The sequence below is a fragment of the Python bivittatus genome, unplaced genomic scaffold, assembly GCF_059951505.1.
Source record: "Python bivittatus isolate LINGU-HERP-01145 unplaced genomic scaffold, Pbiv_v1 ctg000850_np1212, whole genome shotgun sequence".
Taxonomy (NCBI): Eukaryota; Metazoa; Chordata; class Lepidosauria; order Squamata; family Pythonidae; genus Python; species Python bivittatus.
Window position 1 is genome coordinate 33651321 of NW_028277112.1, and position 16511 is coordinate 33667831.

General features: G+C 36.3%; 1 protein-coding gene across 5 annotated transcripts in view; it reads left to right on the forward strand.

Annotated features, from left to right (window-relative positions):
* FANCC (FA complementation group C) overlaps nucleotides 1–16511 on the forward strand; it is an 85272-nt gene that overhangs the window by 16110 nt on the left and 52651 nt on the right. For all 5 annotated transcript variants that reach the window (XR_015793698.1, XM_088129873.1, XM_088129869.1 and 2 more), the window contains 2 exons: nucleotides 516–600; nucleotides 3999–4093. Coding sequence is in view for 4 of the 5 variants with exons in the window: in XM_088129873.1 (XP_087985999.1) it covers nucleotides 516–600; nucleotides 3999–4093 (180 nt within the window). In the remaining variant the exon portion in view is untranslated. The remainder of the gene's footprint in view (nucleotides 1–515; nucleotides 601–3998; nucleotides 4094–16511) is intronic.

Sequence of the window (16511 nt, forward strand, 5' to 3'; positions counted from 1 at the left end):
AAATTAGAGAAATCAACAAAAATAGTTTTCTTTGTGTGCTTTTTTCATATAATTATTTAGAACCTATCCTGTAAAGGCACTGTGTGGGTCACAAAAAGTTGGGCTGAGTGGAAAGGTCTTAAAATACTTTAAATCTCATGTCACAATTTTAATGTTTTGTTTTTGCTTTCCTGCTTTCTTTTATATTTTTAAATTGTATCTGCAAGGACTATTGAATAGACTGGTGGTGTAGAGACTATGTAAGGTGATACAACCACAGCTGTGGTTGCTTGTGCACAGAAGCATTAGTTGCCCATCCCTTTTTCCTTAAGGGATTAGCACTCACTCATGTGTCATTTTTGCAAAAGCTTCTGCTATCTGCAGGGTCAGTGAGTGTTATTACATTTAGGTAGCACTTACTTCCTCTGAAGATGCTCTGTCCTTAATTTCCTTTTTTCCAAACCCCCACCATTGTGGACGCTCAACATGTTTTGGCACCCGCTATTTTTAAGACTAAGCATTCTTTTTAATTTCAGAACTCAACAGCTGCAGTCCAAGAATTTCCATTAATTGGTCAGTTATTGGGAAGGCTTTGTTGGAATCCTTTTGTCATTGGTTATGGTGAGTGTTTATAACTTGTTTTATTAAAATAATTGATAGATAAGGGAAAGTTTACTAAAATTATACTTTCCATATAAACATGATTAAATAATTTAGGATAGCATAGTACACAGATATCCACTTTACTTAAAATTACATGTGCATTGAAATAAATGAGTCTGAAAGTTAGAATAAAATGTTACCTGGAGCAGAGAAAGCTGCCTGATACTGACTCGGATAGTGGCCCATCTAGTATAACTGTACACATTCACTGGCATAAAGTCTATAAGGTTACAGACAGGGGTCTTCACAGCATGTCTGGAAATAGTAAAAATGGAATCTGGCATCTTCTGTGTGTAATACATGTTCTTTGCCACTGAACTGAATCTCTCTTCTCTGTATGAACTGTCAAACAGGACTATCATGGAATCATAGAGTTCAGAAAGGCCAATCCCTGCTCAGTTGAGGAATCCATATTAAAGATTATTAATAGATTATTGTTCAGCTTGGGCTTGAACACATCCAGGGAAACTAATAATCTCCTCAGAAACTTGCTTTACTATCAAATAACATTTACGAATAGGAAGCTTATGTTCTAACGTTCAAGTGGAACCTGTTTTCCTCTAATTTAAAAATAATTGTTTCATGTCCTGCATTCTGCAGTCACTGAGAATTCTTAACTTCCTTCAGTGTGACATCCTTTCAGGATTTGAAAAGCGCAATCATATCTTCCTTAGTTGCCTATTCTGGAGGGTAAGAATATATAATCCATTTAGTTTCTCCTTATATAATTAAATTCTTCCTGGTTTTAATAGGCCCCAGTATAATTACACTGTTATTTATTCCTGCAATGCACAGGTCCTCATCTGAAGTTCTAGTTGTCTCATCTCCCACCGGATTTAACGTTTATCTGATCAAATTCAACATGATCCTCAAACATTATAAGGAATGTTTGAAGTATTTCAGGTTTTCTTTTTTAATTTCAATAAACACTTGGAATAGATTTTAAGACAAAATGGAAGTTAAATGGATAAGGGAAAATGCTTCTTTCTTAATAATACTAACAGGAGGCTCTTGTATTGGTAGATAGAACTAGTTATATATGTTGCAATTAATGTAAAATGTCTAGAATATTTCATATATAATTTTAAAAAATATAAGCAAAGTTGAATATCACAGTATTTTTATGTACGTATACAAAAATGCAGTTTACAAAAGAGCAGTAGAACAGTCAACAATAAAATGCAATCCCATAAAATAACAATTGAAACTAAGTTTTAAAAGGCAATGCAGTCCTGAAGCAGTTGTTCCTATGTTAATTTCTTGGTGAACGGCCATGTATAAATGCCTTTAATATTGTATTTTAAACACAGGCAACGCAGGATCAGCTGTGCTTTCCCAGGGAGAAAGTTCTATAATTGGGGCTTGGCCACCAAGAAGTACCTACTTCTAGTGACATATAATGATGATCTATTAATTTTATTAAGATCCAGTACTGATTCCTTGATAGGTTGATTGAGTTTTGAAGTTTTGGAAATAGAACTTGCCCTTTGAAACATTGATATTACATTTATTGATCATACATAATGCTGTATATATTGCAATGATTCTCTAACAAGTTACCCAGAAAGTAACAGAATTGCCCAAAATAATAAAAAATTACATCAATTAACAGTAGCAAATGCTCTTTAACAAAAGGAAAAACAGAGAAAAAGCAAAGTAAGAGATTACTAGATGTTAATCTATAAAATCCAGTGTTTCTCAACTTTGACATCTCTAATATGTGTGGACTTCAACTTCCAGAATTCCCCAGCCAGCACACTTGGTCAGCAGTGGGAGCAACAAGATGGTGAAGGTCAGCTGGGGGTGGCAAAGTGCAGGTGGCAGGGGCTGTGGAGTGCAGGAGGCCAAAAGGGCAGAGATGGGGAGATAGGCAGGTGTAGGGAGTTGAAGTGCCTCCGTGGTTCTAAGTGCAGGCGGGCTGCAAAGCACCTGAATTTTGATCACGTGACCATGGAGGCACTGCGATGGCTGTAACTTTGAGGACCGGGCGTAAGTACCATTTGTTTAGCACCACCGTAACTTTGAATGTTCACTGAATGGATGTTCATAACTCAAGGACTACCTGTAATTTGTGGGGCGTCTTCTGAAGTTGTCAATATTGTACAGGAATGATGTAAATACATAAATAAACATGCAGGACTGCTAACAAAAATGGTCCTATTATTTATACTGGCTATATCAATAAGAAGAAGACATGCATACTGAAATCCTTTCACATGTGATACCACAGTAAGGAAATAGTATTTAATACAGTAAAATTGTCTTAGGATGTAAATGGTAATTAATAAGTGGAGACCTTTTACATAATACAGTTTTACAGTTCTTTTACAGTGTGGCAAGTTTTGAATACTTGGTTTGTTCTGCTTGAGAGAAATTCTTTATGCAGCCCAGAGTCACTTTGTAATAAATAAATAAATACATTAACAGAACAATTGTAATTAAAGGTTCCAATATACCAACCTTAAAGTACTTTTGTCATATTGGATTTTCTTTCACTGCAATCAGTGGCAGGGAAAAATATAAGTAAAATGGCTGCTCTAAATTTCACTCTGTATTGGGGGAGTGGCAAAGCAGTAGTGGTGAGAAGAGTATTTAATTTTTGTCAGGGAGCATTTCAGATACCACATACTTGAGGCCTAAGAGGAATGTTGTAAGATACTTTCATTCCCCGATATCTGCAAAAATTATATATACCCGCCACCTTGAGATGCACACATCTCCCAGACAAATATGCTTCTCTGACAAACATTTTGCTTTGACAACTGCTCATTTACCAGGAAAAAATGAATGTTAAGATCCTTAGGGGAGTTCTTTATTTTGACTAAGGTAATTACTTGTACGGAAAGAGATATTTAGAGTTAGCTTTTATGTTAGAAAAACAAAACAATGCAAAATATTTGAATTTAATGACATAAGGCTGTTGTTCTATTTATATAAATAAGTTTTATGTATAGTTTTATCAATAAAATAAGTTGCAAAAATAAGATGGCTTAATTCAGAAGAAGTTACCCAGATTGAAACTGATAGTATTTAAGCTTGTCACGATTAACTAGGTTCATGAGAATCAGAAAGACAATCAATTACACCCATCTCCGATCCAATATTATACTAAATTGTGCTACTTCTGGATTAAAATAGATTAAAACATGTTTTATATTAAGAGAAGTAAAAATGAAACCAAGTCTGTATGTGATGAATGGTTTAGAATGGAATAGAAGAAAAATAACCATAAAGGTTTACTTTGTCCTTATTTTTTATTTTTTTGTTTTGTTGTTGTTTATTAACATGAGCAAGATTTTTTTCTTGTCCTGCTTTGATTTTTTTAAAAATATCCTTATTTGGATTGGTATCTACAGATGAATGCCAGAAGATTCTGATGTGCTGCTTATGTTGTCTGTATAGTGGTGAACCACAGAACCCTCTGGAATTGAAGGCCAACAGCTGGATACAAGTAAGCAAATGAATCCTCCCCTCAGCTGCTTTAAATTAACTTAATTATTTAAAGGTGCAGCATCTATAGCATATAGACACTGTGTCATTTTTGGAAACCACTCTAGAGACATCCTACATTCACATTGTATTGAAATGTATTCTCCTTTAATTAAAGTACAAACTGTGCTGTCTCTCATTTTGAACATTAAAAAAGATGTGGTGTTTAAAACCAAAGTAATTTTAATGGCCCTTTAATTGAATGGAGCCTAGATTCTGGCAACTTCAAGTAAAGAACAAAGTCCACAAATCAACAAGCAAGAGAGTGCTATAAAAGCAAACTTTCAATTAGGGGAAAAATAATGCAATATGGATAGAAGCCCTTGTTTGTTTTGAAAACAATTTATATATGCTCTATAATTTTGCTTTTATTTTTGTTTAATCTTTCTAGCCTTGGGAGAAACTAATTGTATCCAAATTTTATTCACAGACAGCTAAAGAAAATATTTGTGTGCAACTTAATTTTTTTAGTTAGTTCTGAGTTAAATTAATCCACAATTGCTTGAATTTTACATTGAGCAGTCTTTAATGTAAAATCTTATAGTGTTTTTTTTTCTAAATAACCCCCTTCCTTAATTTCCTTTAACCTTTTTTTAAAGAAAACCCTGCCTGATACATTTATTCCATCATTAAACAAAACATCTAAGCTCATATACAGAATCATTCTCAAATTCTTTATGTAGACGCTCAAGTGCATGCTTTATAATTATATATTCTGGGGATGGTGGTGGAATAGAGGTTTATTTTGAGGAATAATATTAGAAATAAGATGAAGATGAAGATGAAACTGTTAATGCAATTTCTATTGAGATACTTATCAAAATTGTGTTCTGCTCTGAAGTATCAAAACCTGGTTTAATAATTCAGTAATAGACTGTTGCAGCTTCATTCCTTCTCATGAACTGTGAAACAAAACAAGCTTTTATTAAGCATAGTTGATATGTCACATTAATTTTTTCATTTGTGTATAGCATAACATGTGACCCCATCTCATTAAACAAACCATGGTTTAGTTTTACATAAATAACATAATTTGAAGCCCCTCTTTGCTTACTGAATACAGGGAGTCTTTGCTTGCTGATCATTTGTTCAGCGACCGTTCAAAGTTGTGATGGTGCTAAACAAGCGGTATTTATGACAGGTCTTGAAGTTCTAGCCGTTACAGCATCCCACGGTCACATTATTGCCATTTGTGACCTTCCCTGCCAGCTTCCCACAAGAAAAGTCAATGGGGAAGCTAGCAGGGAAGGTCGCAACTTGCTATGGTAAATCCCCCCGCCAGCCTTCCTGCGTAGCACCCTTCCCTTGCCTGAGCTTGCACCTATCCTCAGCCTCCCTGCGCTTGCACTGACCTGAGCCTCCTTCCCTTGGCCTCCCTGCGCTTGCACTGCAGGACACCCCTCCCACAACTCACATGAGGCCTGAGCCAGGCCTCCCAGGATCTCCCCCACCTCCCTGTGGCACCCCCACGCCTCTTACCTAGGACTCCTGCTGATTCCTGCTTAACTACCCACGCAACCAGGACTGCCTGGATTGTCGTCGTTAAGCGATGCACTCATGTGATGTCGCACTTTACAACCACATCACTTAGTGATGGCAGTCCTGGTCCCAATTGCTGTTGTAATCTGAGGACTACCTGTATGACTTCTAACCGTGACTTCACTTCACTGAACCTGTATGAAAGGGTTTGAAGGGGTTGTTTTTGGGGGTAGGTGGGTTTTTTTTTTGATATTTCCAGTTAGTCTTCAAAGAAACAGGCAGCATTAAATTTTTTTAGAGGAAAAAAATTCTTAAGAAACATCTGTTTGATTTTCAGTTGAGCAGGGACCAGTCATTTGCTTGTATTCTGCCAGGCAACAATATCAATTCCTTGCCCCTGTACTTAGTCTCAAGGCTAATTATTTAGTTCAGTTGTTGATAATCTACAAGAACCACTATAAAAAAGCAAAAGAAGTAAAATCACACATTGAAACATGATTGCTTTGAAGCCATTTAAAAAAGAAACATCTTTGAAGGTAATAATAGCCATGAAATATAAAAATCCTTGTTAAGTATGCTTTCTTCACAAAAAAACCCATTCTCTGGAAAATGAGAATTGCCATCTTTGTGACAGATATTCCTTCATTAACTTGCCATTTCAATCCTGGCTGCACTTTTTCATTTTGCACCATTTGTAAACATAGCCATTGTACTGAAGGTAGTTACTATTATCAAAAACTTTCAAACAATGTAGGATTCGGCAACAAGCATTAAATTTATGTGTGTGAATCAAGACTTCTTTTCTATACACTAACTAGATTAACATACTAAAGTAACAGCTATAGTTTTTAATTATGACAGTGAGCTCCTCAAGTGAGGAGATATTTGAAAATGTTCATTTTCATTTTACATTAATGTGTGACCCAACAAAGGAGAAGATGTGGATTATGTTTCCAGTAGCAAATTGCAAATCTTTCAGAGAGTGATGAAATCGTTGGGAGATCTTAATTATTCTGACATCTGTTGGGAAATAAAGTGTCAAGCATGGTTTTTCCATGCAATTTCATCAGTTCTGAAGGTGGTGAAAGTGGATTAGCTATGCTGGACTTGATTGTAACCAATAGGGAAGACTTACTAGATAAAGTAAAAGTAATGTGGACTTAGGGGAAGGAGACCATGTAATGTTGGAATTCTTGAATTTAATCAAAACTGAGCTGACTCTAGTCAAATATACTGTATACACTGAACTTCAAAAAAGCCAGTATAAATAAACTTAAAACAATTATAAAAAGGATACCATGTCAGGAAAAGTTAACGGAAAAAGAGCCCGAGATGGACGGAAGTTCCTAAAGAAAGAGATACTAAAAGCACAATTGCAAGTAATTCCAAAAAGAGGGAAAATAGCAGTCAGCAAATATAGCTACACAAAAGATTAGTTAAAATATGAAAATAAAAAGGATAATGGGGACAGGTATGTTTTAGTATGTTGTTTTAATTGTAAACCATTTCAAATATGCTTTTAATGGGAAGTACCATAGATATGTTTTTTGAAAAATGAACAAGTTACCAAGGAGGAGTACATACAGGTAGCCTGGAGATGATGCAAGAAAGGCTAACATTCAGTAAACTGAGATTGGCAAAGGTTGTGAAACAGTGAAAAGGGCTGCTTTGGATATGTTCAACATAAAAGGGGAGGGAAAGAAACAGTATCCCAGCTGCTCAGTGAAGATGTCATATAGGTAACAGGTAGCATGGGAAATGTGGGACCCTTCAACTACCATTTTTGGCTAATCTTTGAGAAGAAGATATACGTTCTACTAGGTAGCTGCTTTGAAAAGCAGAATGACGGAGCAGGATTGAAGTTCAGATTGATAGAAATATGATCAGGGTATACTTATTTGACTGGAGTTTAAATATCATGGGCCCGATGAATTGTATTCAAGAATTCTGATCTGGCCAACTTTTTACCTTCTCTTTGAGAAATCTTGAAGAACAGCTGAAGTGCCAAACAGTTAGAAAGGCAAAACTTGTTCCTTTCTTCAAAAATGGGAAAGGGGAAGACCAGAACCCATCAGTGTGCTATTGATACCTGGGACAATTGCAGAGAAGATCATAGAGCTATTACTCTGTAATCACTTTAAAAACAGTGTACAAATGGGTTGCGATTAGTGTGAGTTTAAATATGATACTCGATTTAGTGTGAATTGTAAAGTAAACTGATACCAGATTGCATGTAATGCTACCCAAAATTCAGTTAATGTAAGCCTGGGACGTGTGCAATTGAGGCTGGTGCATGCAGAGCTGAAGTTGGGGTTTTAGAAGCTGCTAATCTTCATGTGTGCAAAATGGCAAAAAGGAAGATTCTGTCAGAGGAGAAGAGTACAAGTTTTTAAAAAAGAGGCTCATTATTACATTAGTGCAAAAATGTGATGTAATTGAATGACATGAACGTGGTCATAGCAAACTAAAATAGGACAAGATGTTGGAATCCTTGAAGCTACGGTAGAATTTTTTTGTTTTATTTTGTTTTCTATTACTACTATGTGACTTTGTTAACCATAAATTTAAATTATAAGTATATTCTTTTTATTTTTTACTGTAATGTTTCATTAATATACGTATGTATAAAAATTGTTTAAAAATTTCCATTGCCTATTTCCATCGAACTGGAACCAATTAGCATATTTTCCATAGCGATATCACTTTGAATAGTGCAAATTTGAATAATGCAACCATTTTGTGGGATTCATTAACTGCACTAATTGAGACCTACCTGTAATGATTATCAGGTCAGTATGGGTTTGTTATGAATAAGACTTGTCAGAATAACCTTGCCTCATTTTTTAATTAGGTAACTACCTTAGTACATTGTGGGAGTGCTATATGTCTAGATTTCAGCAAAGCCATTCTTAGTAGCTAGATAGATAAGTGTGGGTTGGATGGCAAAATTATTAAGTTAATACACAGCTCTTAAAAACCATTTTCAATGCTCTTCAACAGCTCCTCATCAAACTGGAGGTATTTAATTCAGTCCTGATCCCTGTACTTTTCAACATTTTTATAAATTATTTGAATGAAGAGGTGAAGGGAATGCTTATCAAACTTGCAGGTGACACAACAAAGATCTTGGGATAGCTAATACTATACAAGAAAGCAAGAAAATTCAAAACAGTCTTTATAGTTTAATGATATGGGCTGAAACTAACAGAATAAAATATAACAGACACAAATGTAAAGTTACACACTTAGAGAAAAAGGTACAGAGTGGGAGATTTATGGGTTGGCAATAGAAGTTTGGGAAACATTTTGGAATAGTCATTGATTACTATCTGAATATTAGTACTGTAATGTAACTGCAAAACGAGGCAGGGGCAAATCAGGGGAGATAGGACAGTACTCTTTAAGTATGAGAACAAGATCTATGTTCTCCTTAATGCAAAGACAGAACTCATAATAATGTTTTTATAAATGATGACAGACTGATTTTTGTTGATGTCAGGAAAAAAAATTTACTATTAAGAGTAGTTTGGCAATATCCAGAGTGGTGGGGAGCTAATATTCTCTGGATATGTTCAAGCAGAATATGGACAATATTTATGTTTTAAATTAGATTGTTACACAGAACAGAGGTTGCACTTTATAGTCTATTTTCCCTCACATGTACTGTTTCATATGAAGTTTAAAATATATGAAGCAGAAGTTAGTACACTCATGTTGATTACACAGCCATTTTCAGGCATTCACCTGAGTATGTGTGGGCTTGAAATAGAATATCAGTCCAAGCACACATTCTACCCTCTATTCTCTATCATCTCTACATGTTGAATTTGGGAGGCCTGAAGGAGCTATATTGTTCGTGGACTGAATGCAAGTAAAGCTGTTGGTGTGTTCTAAAGCAGGTTGTTGATCACATGGAGAAATGTAGGCATATTTAATTAAACTCAAGTGCACCTCTCTTTCAGATTTGCTAGCTGAATTCATGGAGTTTGGAGAGAACTATGGCAGGACAGAATGTCCATTACTTAGTTACAAGCTCTTGCATGTTCAGGTGAATGTCTGAAAGGGGCTTGTGATGGGTTATGCTTTGCTATATCGTATCATATCATTTCATGAAAAACCAAAAAAATCCAACCCTGGATATATATTTATTTACTGTTAATTTATTTTGGGATTTATACTATATGTATTTCTATCTATTTGACAATCAGAACAAAATAAATTAACAAAAGCTTGAAGATTTTTTTTTTTTTTTAAGACTAACTTCATAAGTGCAGGGAGAGTGGGGCTTAAGCACATCTCCCTATGGAATACATATAATAGCCTGGAAGTCACCGAGGCGAAAGCCTTTTCCTCCATTCCAGATAGTTGTTAAACCCCTGGCAGGAATATCTTCAGAAGGGCATTTCCTGTTCATCTGAATAGCTAAGATGATTCATAAGAGGAGATAGTCAGGCATTTAGGGCTTTTCAGATTAGGATCAATACCTTGACTTGGCAGCCAATGCAGATCTTTTAGCACTGGATCACATAATCCCTGTACCTTGCACCAGTCAGCAGCGTAGCCATTGAATCTAGTACCATTTGCAGCTTCCAGAGAGCACTGCAGTAGTCAAAGGGTGTTGTAATGAAAATGTGGATAATTGTTGCTAAGTCCAGCTGGGTCAGGGGGAAAAGCAAGTAGCACATTAGCTATAATTGTGAGAATGTGCCATTTTAGGTCCAATGACAACTGGGGCCCCAATACCACTTCCAAAGTACAAACCTGTTGCTTTGGGAGGAGCACAGCCTCATTCAGTGCAAGTTTCAGCTTAATCCCAGAATCTAGTTTTCTTTTTTCCTACAAATAGCCATTTTGTCTGGAATTAATTTCAGTTTGTTTTCTGTCATCCAGCCCATTATCAAGCTTAAACAATCTATCATTTTATTATTGTTTCATTAGAATTATAAGATAAGGAACAGCAGAAATGGATGTTATCAGCAGACAGATAGCACAACTCCAAAGCTCCAGGTGGCCACTCCCAATGGTTGCGTAAAGCTGTTAGAAAGCATAGGAGACAAGATATAACCTGAGGAACAACAGAAATCAATGACCTAGTTGTCTAACAGTAGTCCCTTAGCACCCCCTTCTGGACACAACCTGACAGGAAAGACCTGCACCACAGCAAATAGTGCCCCCAAACCCTGCTTTCTCAAAGCAATCCAGAAATGTTCATTGGGTCAATGTTACTGAAAGCTACTGAGAGGTCTAGGAAAACTAGGAGGTCTGCATTTCCCCACCTGCTTCCATCAAGGTGACTAAAGGAGTCCCAGTTCCATATCCTGGATGAAATACCAATTGAAATGGTTCCAGAAAATCAGTTTCATCCAGGTATATCTGGAACTCTGTAGCCATTACTTTCTAAGTCATGTTGTTCAAGAATGAAATATTTCAAACTGGCCTAAATTTAGAAAAGTCTTTAGGGTCGGGGAGGATTTTTAAATAAAGCATTTATAGCTGTTTCCTGAAGACATATGCTCAATCACATAAATTACCTTTAACCATGGGTCCAGTCTGAGCCTATTTAATTAGCCAAGGACAGGGTCAATTAAGCAAGTAGTTGCCTTCATTTTTCAACACATATTCATCCACAACCTTGAGATCTACAAGCTGAAAAAAAATCCATATAAACCTGACAAACAAGTTATTTCCCTATGATATAACCCAATATTGGAGTCCAAATAAAGGGAAATCAGCTTGAAGGTTACTGAGTTAGTTTCCCTTGCCCAGTATCTTGATGAATTAGGTGTCAGACAGTATGGTACAGCATCACCAGCTTGTTTTGTGCAAATATAACAGAGGCAGAGAAGCAGTACCTCTTTGCTACATCCACTGCTGTAAAGTAAGATCTCAAATGGGTCTGAAGAAAAGCCCCATTCTGTGTCTGAACTGATTTGTTGTGAGAGTTCCTGCAACTATTCTATCCATCTGCCCATCATTATTTTCAGCCCTCTAGTGAGCAAAGGAGCTGATTGAAGTCTGCTAGAGCCCTTAAGAGTTATAGTATCAAGTGCCAGGGCTTTGATACTTTCACTAACAGATGAGAGGGGAGACCCCCCTCAAGTGTATCTAGAAACCTATCCAAATCTATCCTGTTTTGGACTATGTTAGGTGGTTCTCCATCCCTGCAGAGGTTTGTAGCAGCTCCCAGTCTAAAACTGACCAGAGAATTATCTGTCCATGACAGCAGAGTTACACTTCCACTCTCAGGTCACCACCACCATCATCAGAATAGAATACCAAATCCAATATGTGTTATGGTGTATGTGGTTGTCATGGCAGGCATGGAAACCTGAGCCACTCCTGGTTGAGCAGCCTTGGCACATACATTGAGATTCCCCAGTGAAGTCTAGGTTACAAACAGTTGCATCCTTTCCTAGATCAAAAGTTGTTGAAGAAAGTCACTCACACCTCTTTCATCTTTTGATTAGACTACAGGTAGTCTTTGCTTAATGACTGCCCTGTTTAGTGACTGTTCAAAGTTACAACAGTGCTGAAAAAGTAGCCTTACTACCAGTCCTTGTACTTCCAACTGTTGCAGCATCCCTGCGGTAACGTGATCAAGATTCAGATGCCATTCCAGAGGTCATCCCAGCTAGCTCATGAAGAATACTGGTCTCAGTTGGACAGGCAGTAAATTAACAGTATCCTTACATTATCCCACTTTCCACAGCAGGAAACACTCAGTTGGCAACCAATCAGATATAGCTTTTGGTCTGTGAGTTGGACTTCCTATAGGCTTTGGCTGGGCTACTTCCCTTCTTTCTATCCCCAGCCTGCTACAACCGACAGTATCTCTGTGGACAGAACCAGAAGAGATTATTTCCCTAATGTCCCCTTATTAATGAGTTGTTTCCAAAGGCATATTGTGCAAATTGGGAGGCACTTCTGTTTACACAACAGTCTCCCCCCAAATTGTGCAAGTTCTCACCTACTGTGGCACTCACATCTTATTTCTTCCTGTCTAGAAGTCCACTCAACTCAAGCAGATTTTGAAAGTGATATAGAGGGATGTGCTGTCAGAAAATCTGGCATAATTCTTTATTCAAGTGAAGCTTGTATCTGTCTGGGTGCAGTGAAATTAAATCTTGAAGTTCTTGAAATGTTATAATTCCATTTTACCTTGAATTTCAAAACTAACTAAAAACTGTGATGCATACTTTAAAAATATTTTTTTAGTGGTCTTGGAAGAGCTACAAAACTTAATCCATGTTCCTTTGTTCATCTACTTGCCAGATGTAGTGAAGAAAGATAAAGTATTCGAAGGTTACTAACCCGTGAAATCAACCATGACCCGGTAAAAACACTCTGTTAATGAAAGTGATATAATTTCTGCATTAATCACCACCTGGTCTACCTTGAATGAATATCTGGCATCATGCAACATGAGTTATGCTGTTATTCAGAGAACTGAAACTTTTCAAAACTCATTTATCTTGTGCTTTTAAAAGGAAAAAAAAATTGCTATAACAGTAATCCACTATCATTCTTTTCAGTATTTTTCCTTTATAGTTCTAGTGGCTAGACTTTATTTAGAAATATCTTTTTTTTATTTTGTTTTTTGTTTCCCCTGCATTGAATCAAATCTATTTTATCTTTTTTTTTTAACCATATCCCTTTAAAATGATATTAAAAAACATAAAAGCAATTCATGTAATAAAACATCATAAAACCCACACCTTGTATTAAAAATGTAAAAGAAGAAACACCATTAAGCTTTGAATGCCTGCCTGAATAAAATGTTTATAGCCTTGTGAAATGACAGTACTGAGAGGTACAGGTACACCTCTATACGTGAGATGTCCCATAGTGCCTACCTCACACAAGGTGTGTGATTGCAGCCAATTTTTCTGAGAATAGCTATGCATGGAACTATACTTTAAATGAATCTCAGTCCCAATAACATCTACCTAAATCACTGACTGATACACAGGATAGTTGTGATTTGAGTGATGGTTTCAGTTACTGTACTGTTTTTATTGGGCAAAAATTCTAATATGTTATTTAAGGATGTATTTTACTAATAAATTACTTTCGGAGGGACTGCTCTGCTTGTGTTAGGATAAGAACAAATGGACATCTTGACACTTGCTTACATTGTGAAACCAAAGTTGTATAGAAAACTCAACCCTATAGTAAATAATTATGCATGCCAAATGGGAATGGATAGCAAAAATAATTTTATTGTGGGAAAAGATAAGGCAAAATTCTTCATACAATTAATTTGTTTTCAAAATTCAGTGTCATCAATGTCCTATAAAGCTAGCACTAGCAATGCAAATTACTAAAAGTAAAGAAAAATGCTAAATGGTGTTGAATTATACCTACAGATCCCAGCATTTATGAATAAATAGTTTATGTGTAGTGATGTCTTGGGGCAGTTCACTGAAAATGCAAACTTTCCAGGCAACCATACAAGGAACAATTTCTTGAAGAACAGCTATGGACTTTAAGTCTTTAAAACAATCTACAGTGTAATATCATGCTTTGGGTAATGCTATATTTTTCCTCCCTAAATGTAATACTTTACATTTCTTCCTGTTAAAGAATGTCTTATTCCTCAGCCTGATCTTCCAACCTGCTTGGATTAGATTGCAATCTCATTCAGTCATACAAACTAAAGCAAGTGAGGGAAGTACCACTGGCTCCTCTCCAGCACCATTTGTGGCTGCTTAGGTACCCTGTGAGAGTATGACTGAAATTAAGTATCAAAATAGTTGATGTTTGGCAGCACCATTGTTGACTTAGGTACATGAAAACAAAAGTGAGAATGGATACACTAATTTCCATGGGGCAAAAGTAATTGTCTGAGCTTGTGACCACCAGCAAACCAGCAGAAATCACACCAAGTTTTGGAAGATGTTGGTGTTTTGGGGGAAGTACAAAGAATCTCAGGGTTGAATAATTCCCTAATCTTTCAAATCTGTTGAAAAATGGACCAAAAGCTTTGGGCTCTGTCCCTTCCTACCCCTTTCAGCTAGCCAGGAGGCAAAGTTTCATCCTTTGACTGGTAAAATGTTGCCCACATCTGCCTTAAAATAAAAATCTTGGAAGTATTTCTTGTTATTTGTCAGCAGTCATTCTCATACTCATCTGGGAGCACCTACCATTTGGTTTCTCCTTTCTAAGAACTGTTTCTCTTAGTAGTCATTCCAGCTAGTCAATAAATGTTTATGTAACCATAAAAGTTTAGTGCTGGAATGTTCCCTCTAATAGTTTCCTCTTATGTTTCCTTCTCGTCCCATTTTTCTTTTGTATATTTCTCATTTGATTTGAAGCCTGAGGCAGGGAGTACACTGTTTTACTCTTTTTAAATACACTTTTTTATGAATACCATTTTCCATAAATGTTGAAAAATTTTTGGTTTTCATATTAAATTAAATGCAGAGTTTCTGGTTTCATAACAGAATGTGCATCTGTATGTACAGACACGCACCCACACACACAAAATAAGAATGTTCAGTGTTTTCCAGGTTGGACGGTGTGGCTTGAATAGCTGCAACACATGAAAGTTATTAAAAGAGGACTGCAAATATAATAATGACAACATGGAGCAGACTTCACTATTCAATATTGGAATGCCAAGCTCACTTTAATCATAGTGCTTCCCATAATGTGGGTGGTCACAGTGTGTAGAGAATTGTCAGTGCTTTCTGGAATACAGATTGCAACAGTACAGAAGTAGAATATTCCTAAGGGTTTTTTTGTTTTGTTTTGTTTTTTAAGGGTGTTTCCCTTTAAATTATTTAAACTCCTCAATTTTGCCAGTAGCTATTGTACAAGATAGACTTGGGGAAGAAAATGAACCTCTGAAATAAACCATATACTGTCAGTTAACATTTTCCTCAGTTAACTTTCCCCAATCATGAATGAGGGCTGCTGAAAAAATTCTAATATGTAACAACTGTTACTCTAGTAACATTAGCAGTTTGTTTTTAGTAAGATCTGTGGAATAGTTCATGTTTTGCCTTCACTTTAAAATCTTTTTAAGTTCTACAGTGCAATGAATCTATCAAGAAAAGCAGTCTTTGATTTAAATGTTAAGGAACTTGTTTTGGCTTTACTATGAAGCTTCATTTTTCCCCATTTAATTAGTCTAGAAAACATTCTAACATTAGTTGGGGGGCAAAACTGTGTGTTTGTGGGTGTATATGTAGTGATACTGTGCAAGCCTGAGTGATGATATGATGTAATGGTGAACATTTTAGAATAGGACTGGGGAGACAGAGGTTCACATTTGCTGTCAGCTGTGAAAATTCAGTGATGATCTTTGGACCAGTCATAATATCTCTGCTCAGTTTACCTTACAGGGTTGTTGTGGGATTAATTGTATTCTGTGGGAAGATTGTACTATGTACACTACCCTGAGCTCCTAGAGAAAAGATGGGCTATAAATCTATAAAATATAATGAATAAATAGATAACATCTGGTCGCTAATGCCCAGCAGCAGCTGAAAGTATTCTTTTTGATAAGGTTCCCTGTTTTTGTTCCTAATCCCTGAGCATTTCTTGTCCATCCACTCCAAAACAAAACAGAACAAAATCCTGAAATTGTGGGGACTGGAATGGAACCAAGTCTGATCAAATGGAAGCCTTATCTCTCAAGAATCTAAATAATTGCTCATGAGGTCACTTCAGCTAAATGTAACTTCGTTCACTTGTCTGGCTGCAAGTACTTTCAAATAACATCCAGACTACAAACATGAGTATGAAATTGTAATCAGCAGAAAGCCATCCTTTCTGTCCCTTCCACAAATCACTGCTCAAATGAAGAAAACCTATAGCACGGTTTTGTCTTTTAAGTATGAGAGATAGAAGTAGGGAAAAAAACAAAGGAAGAAAGAAGAAAAGAGGGGAAAAAAGGA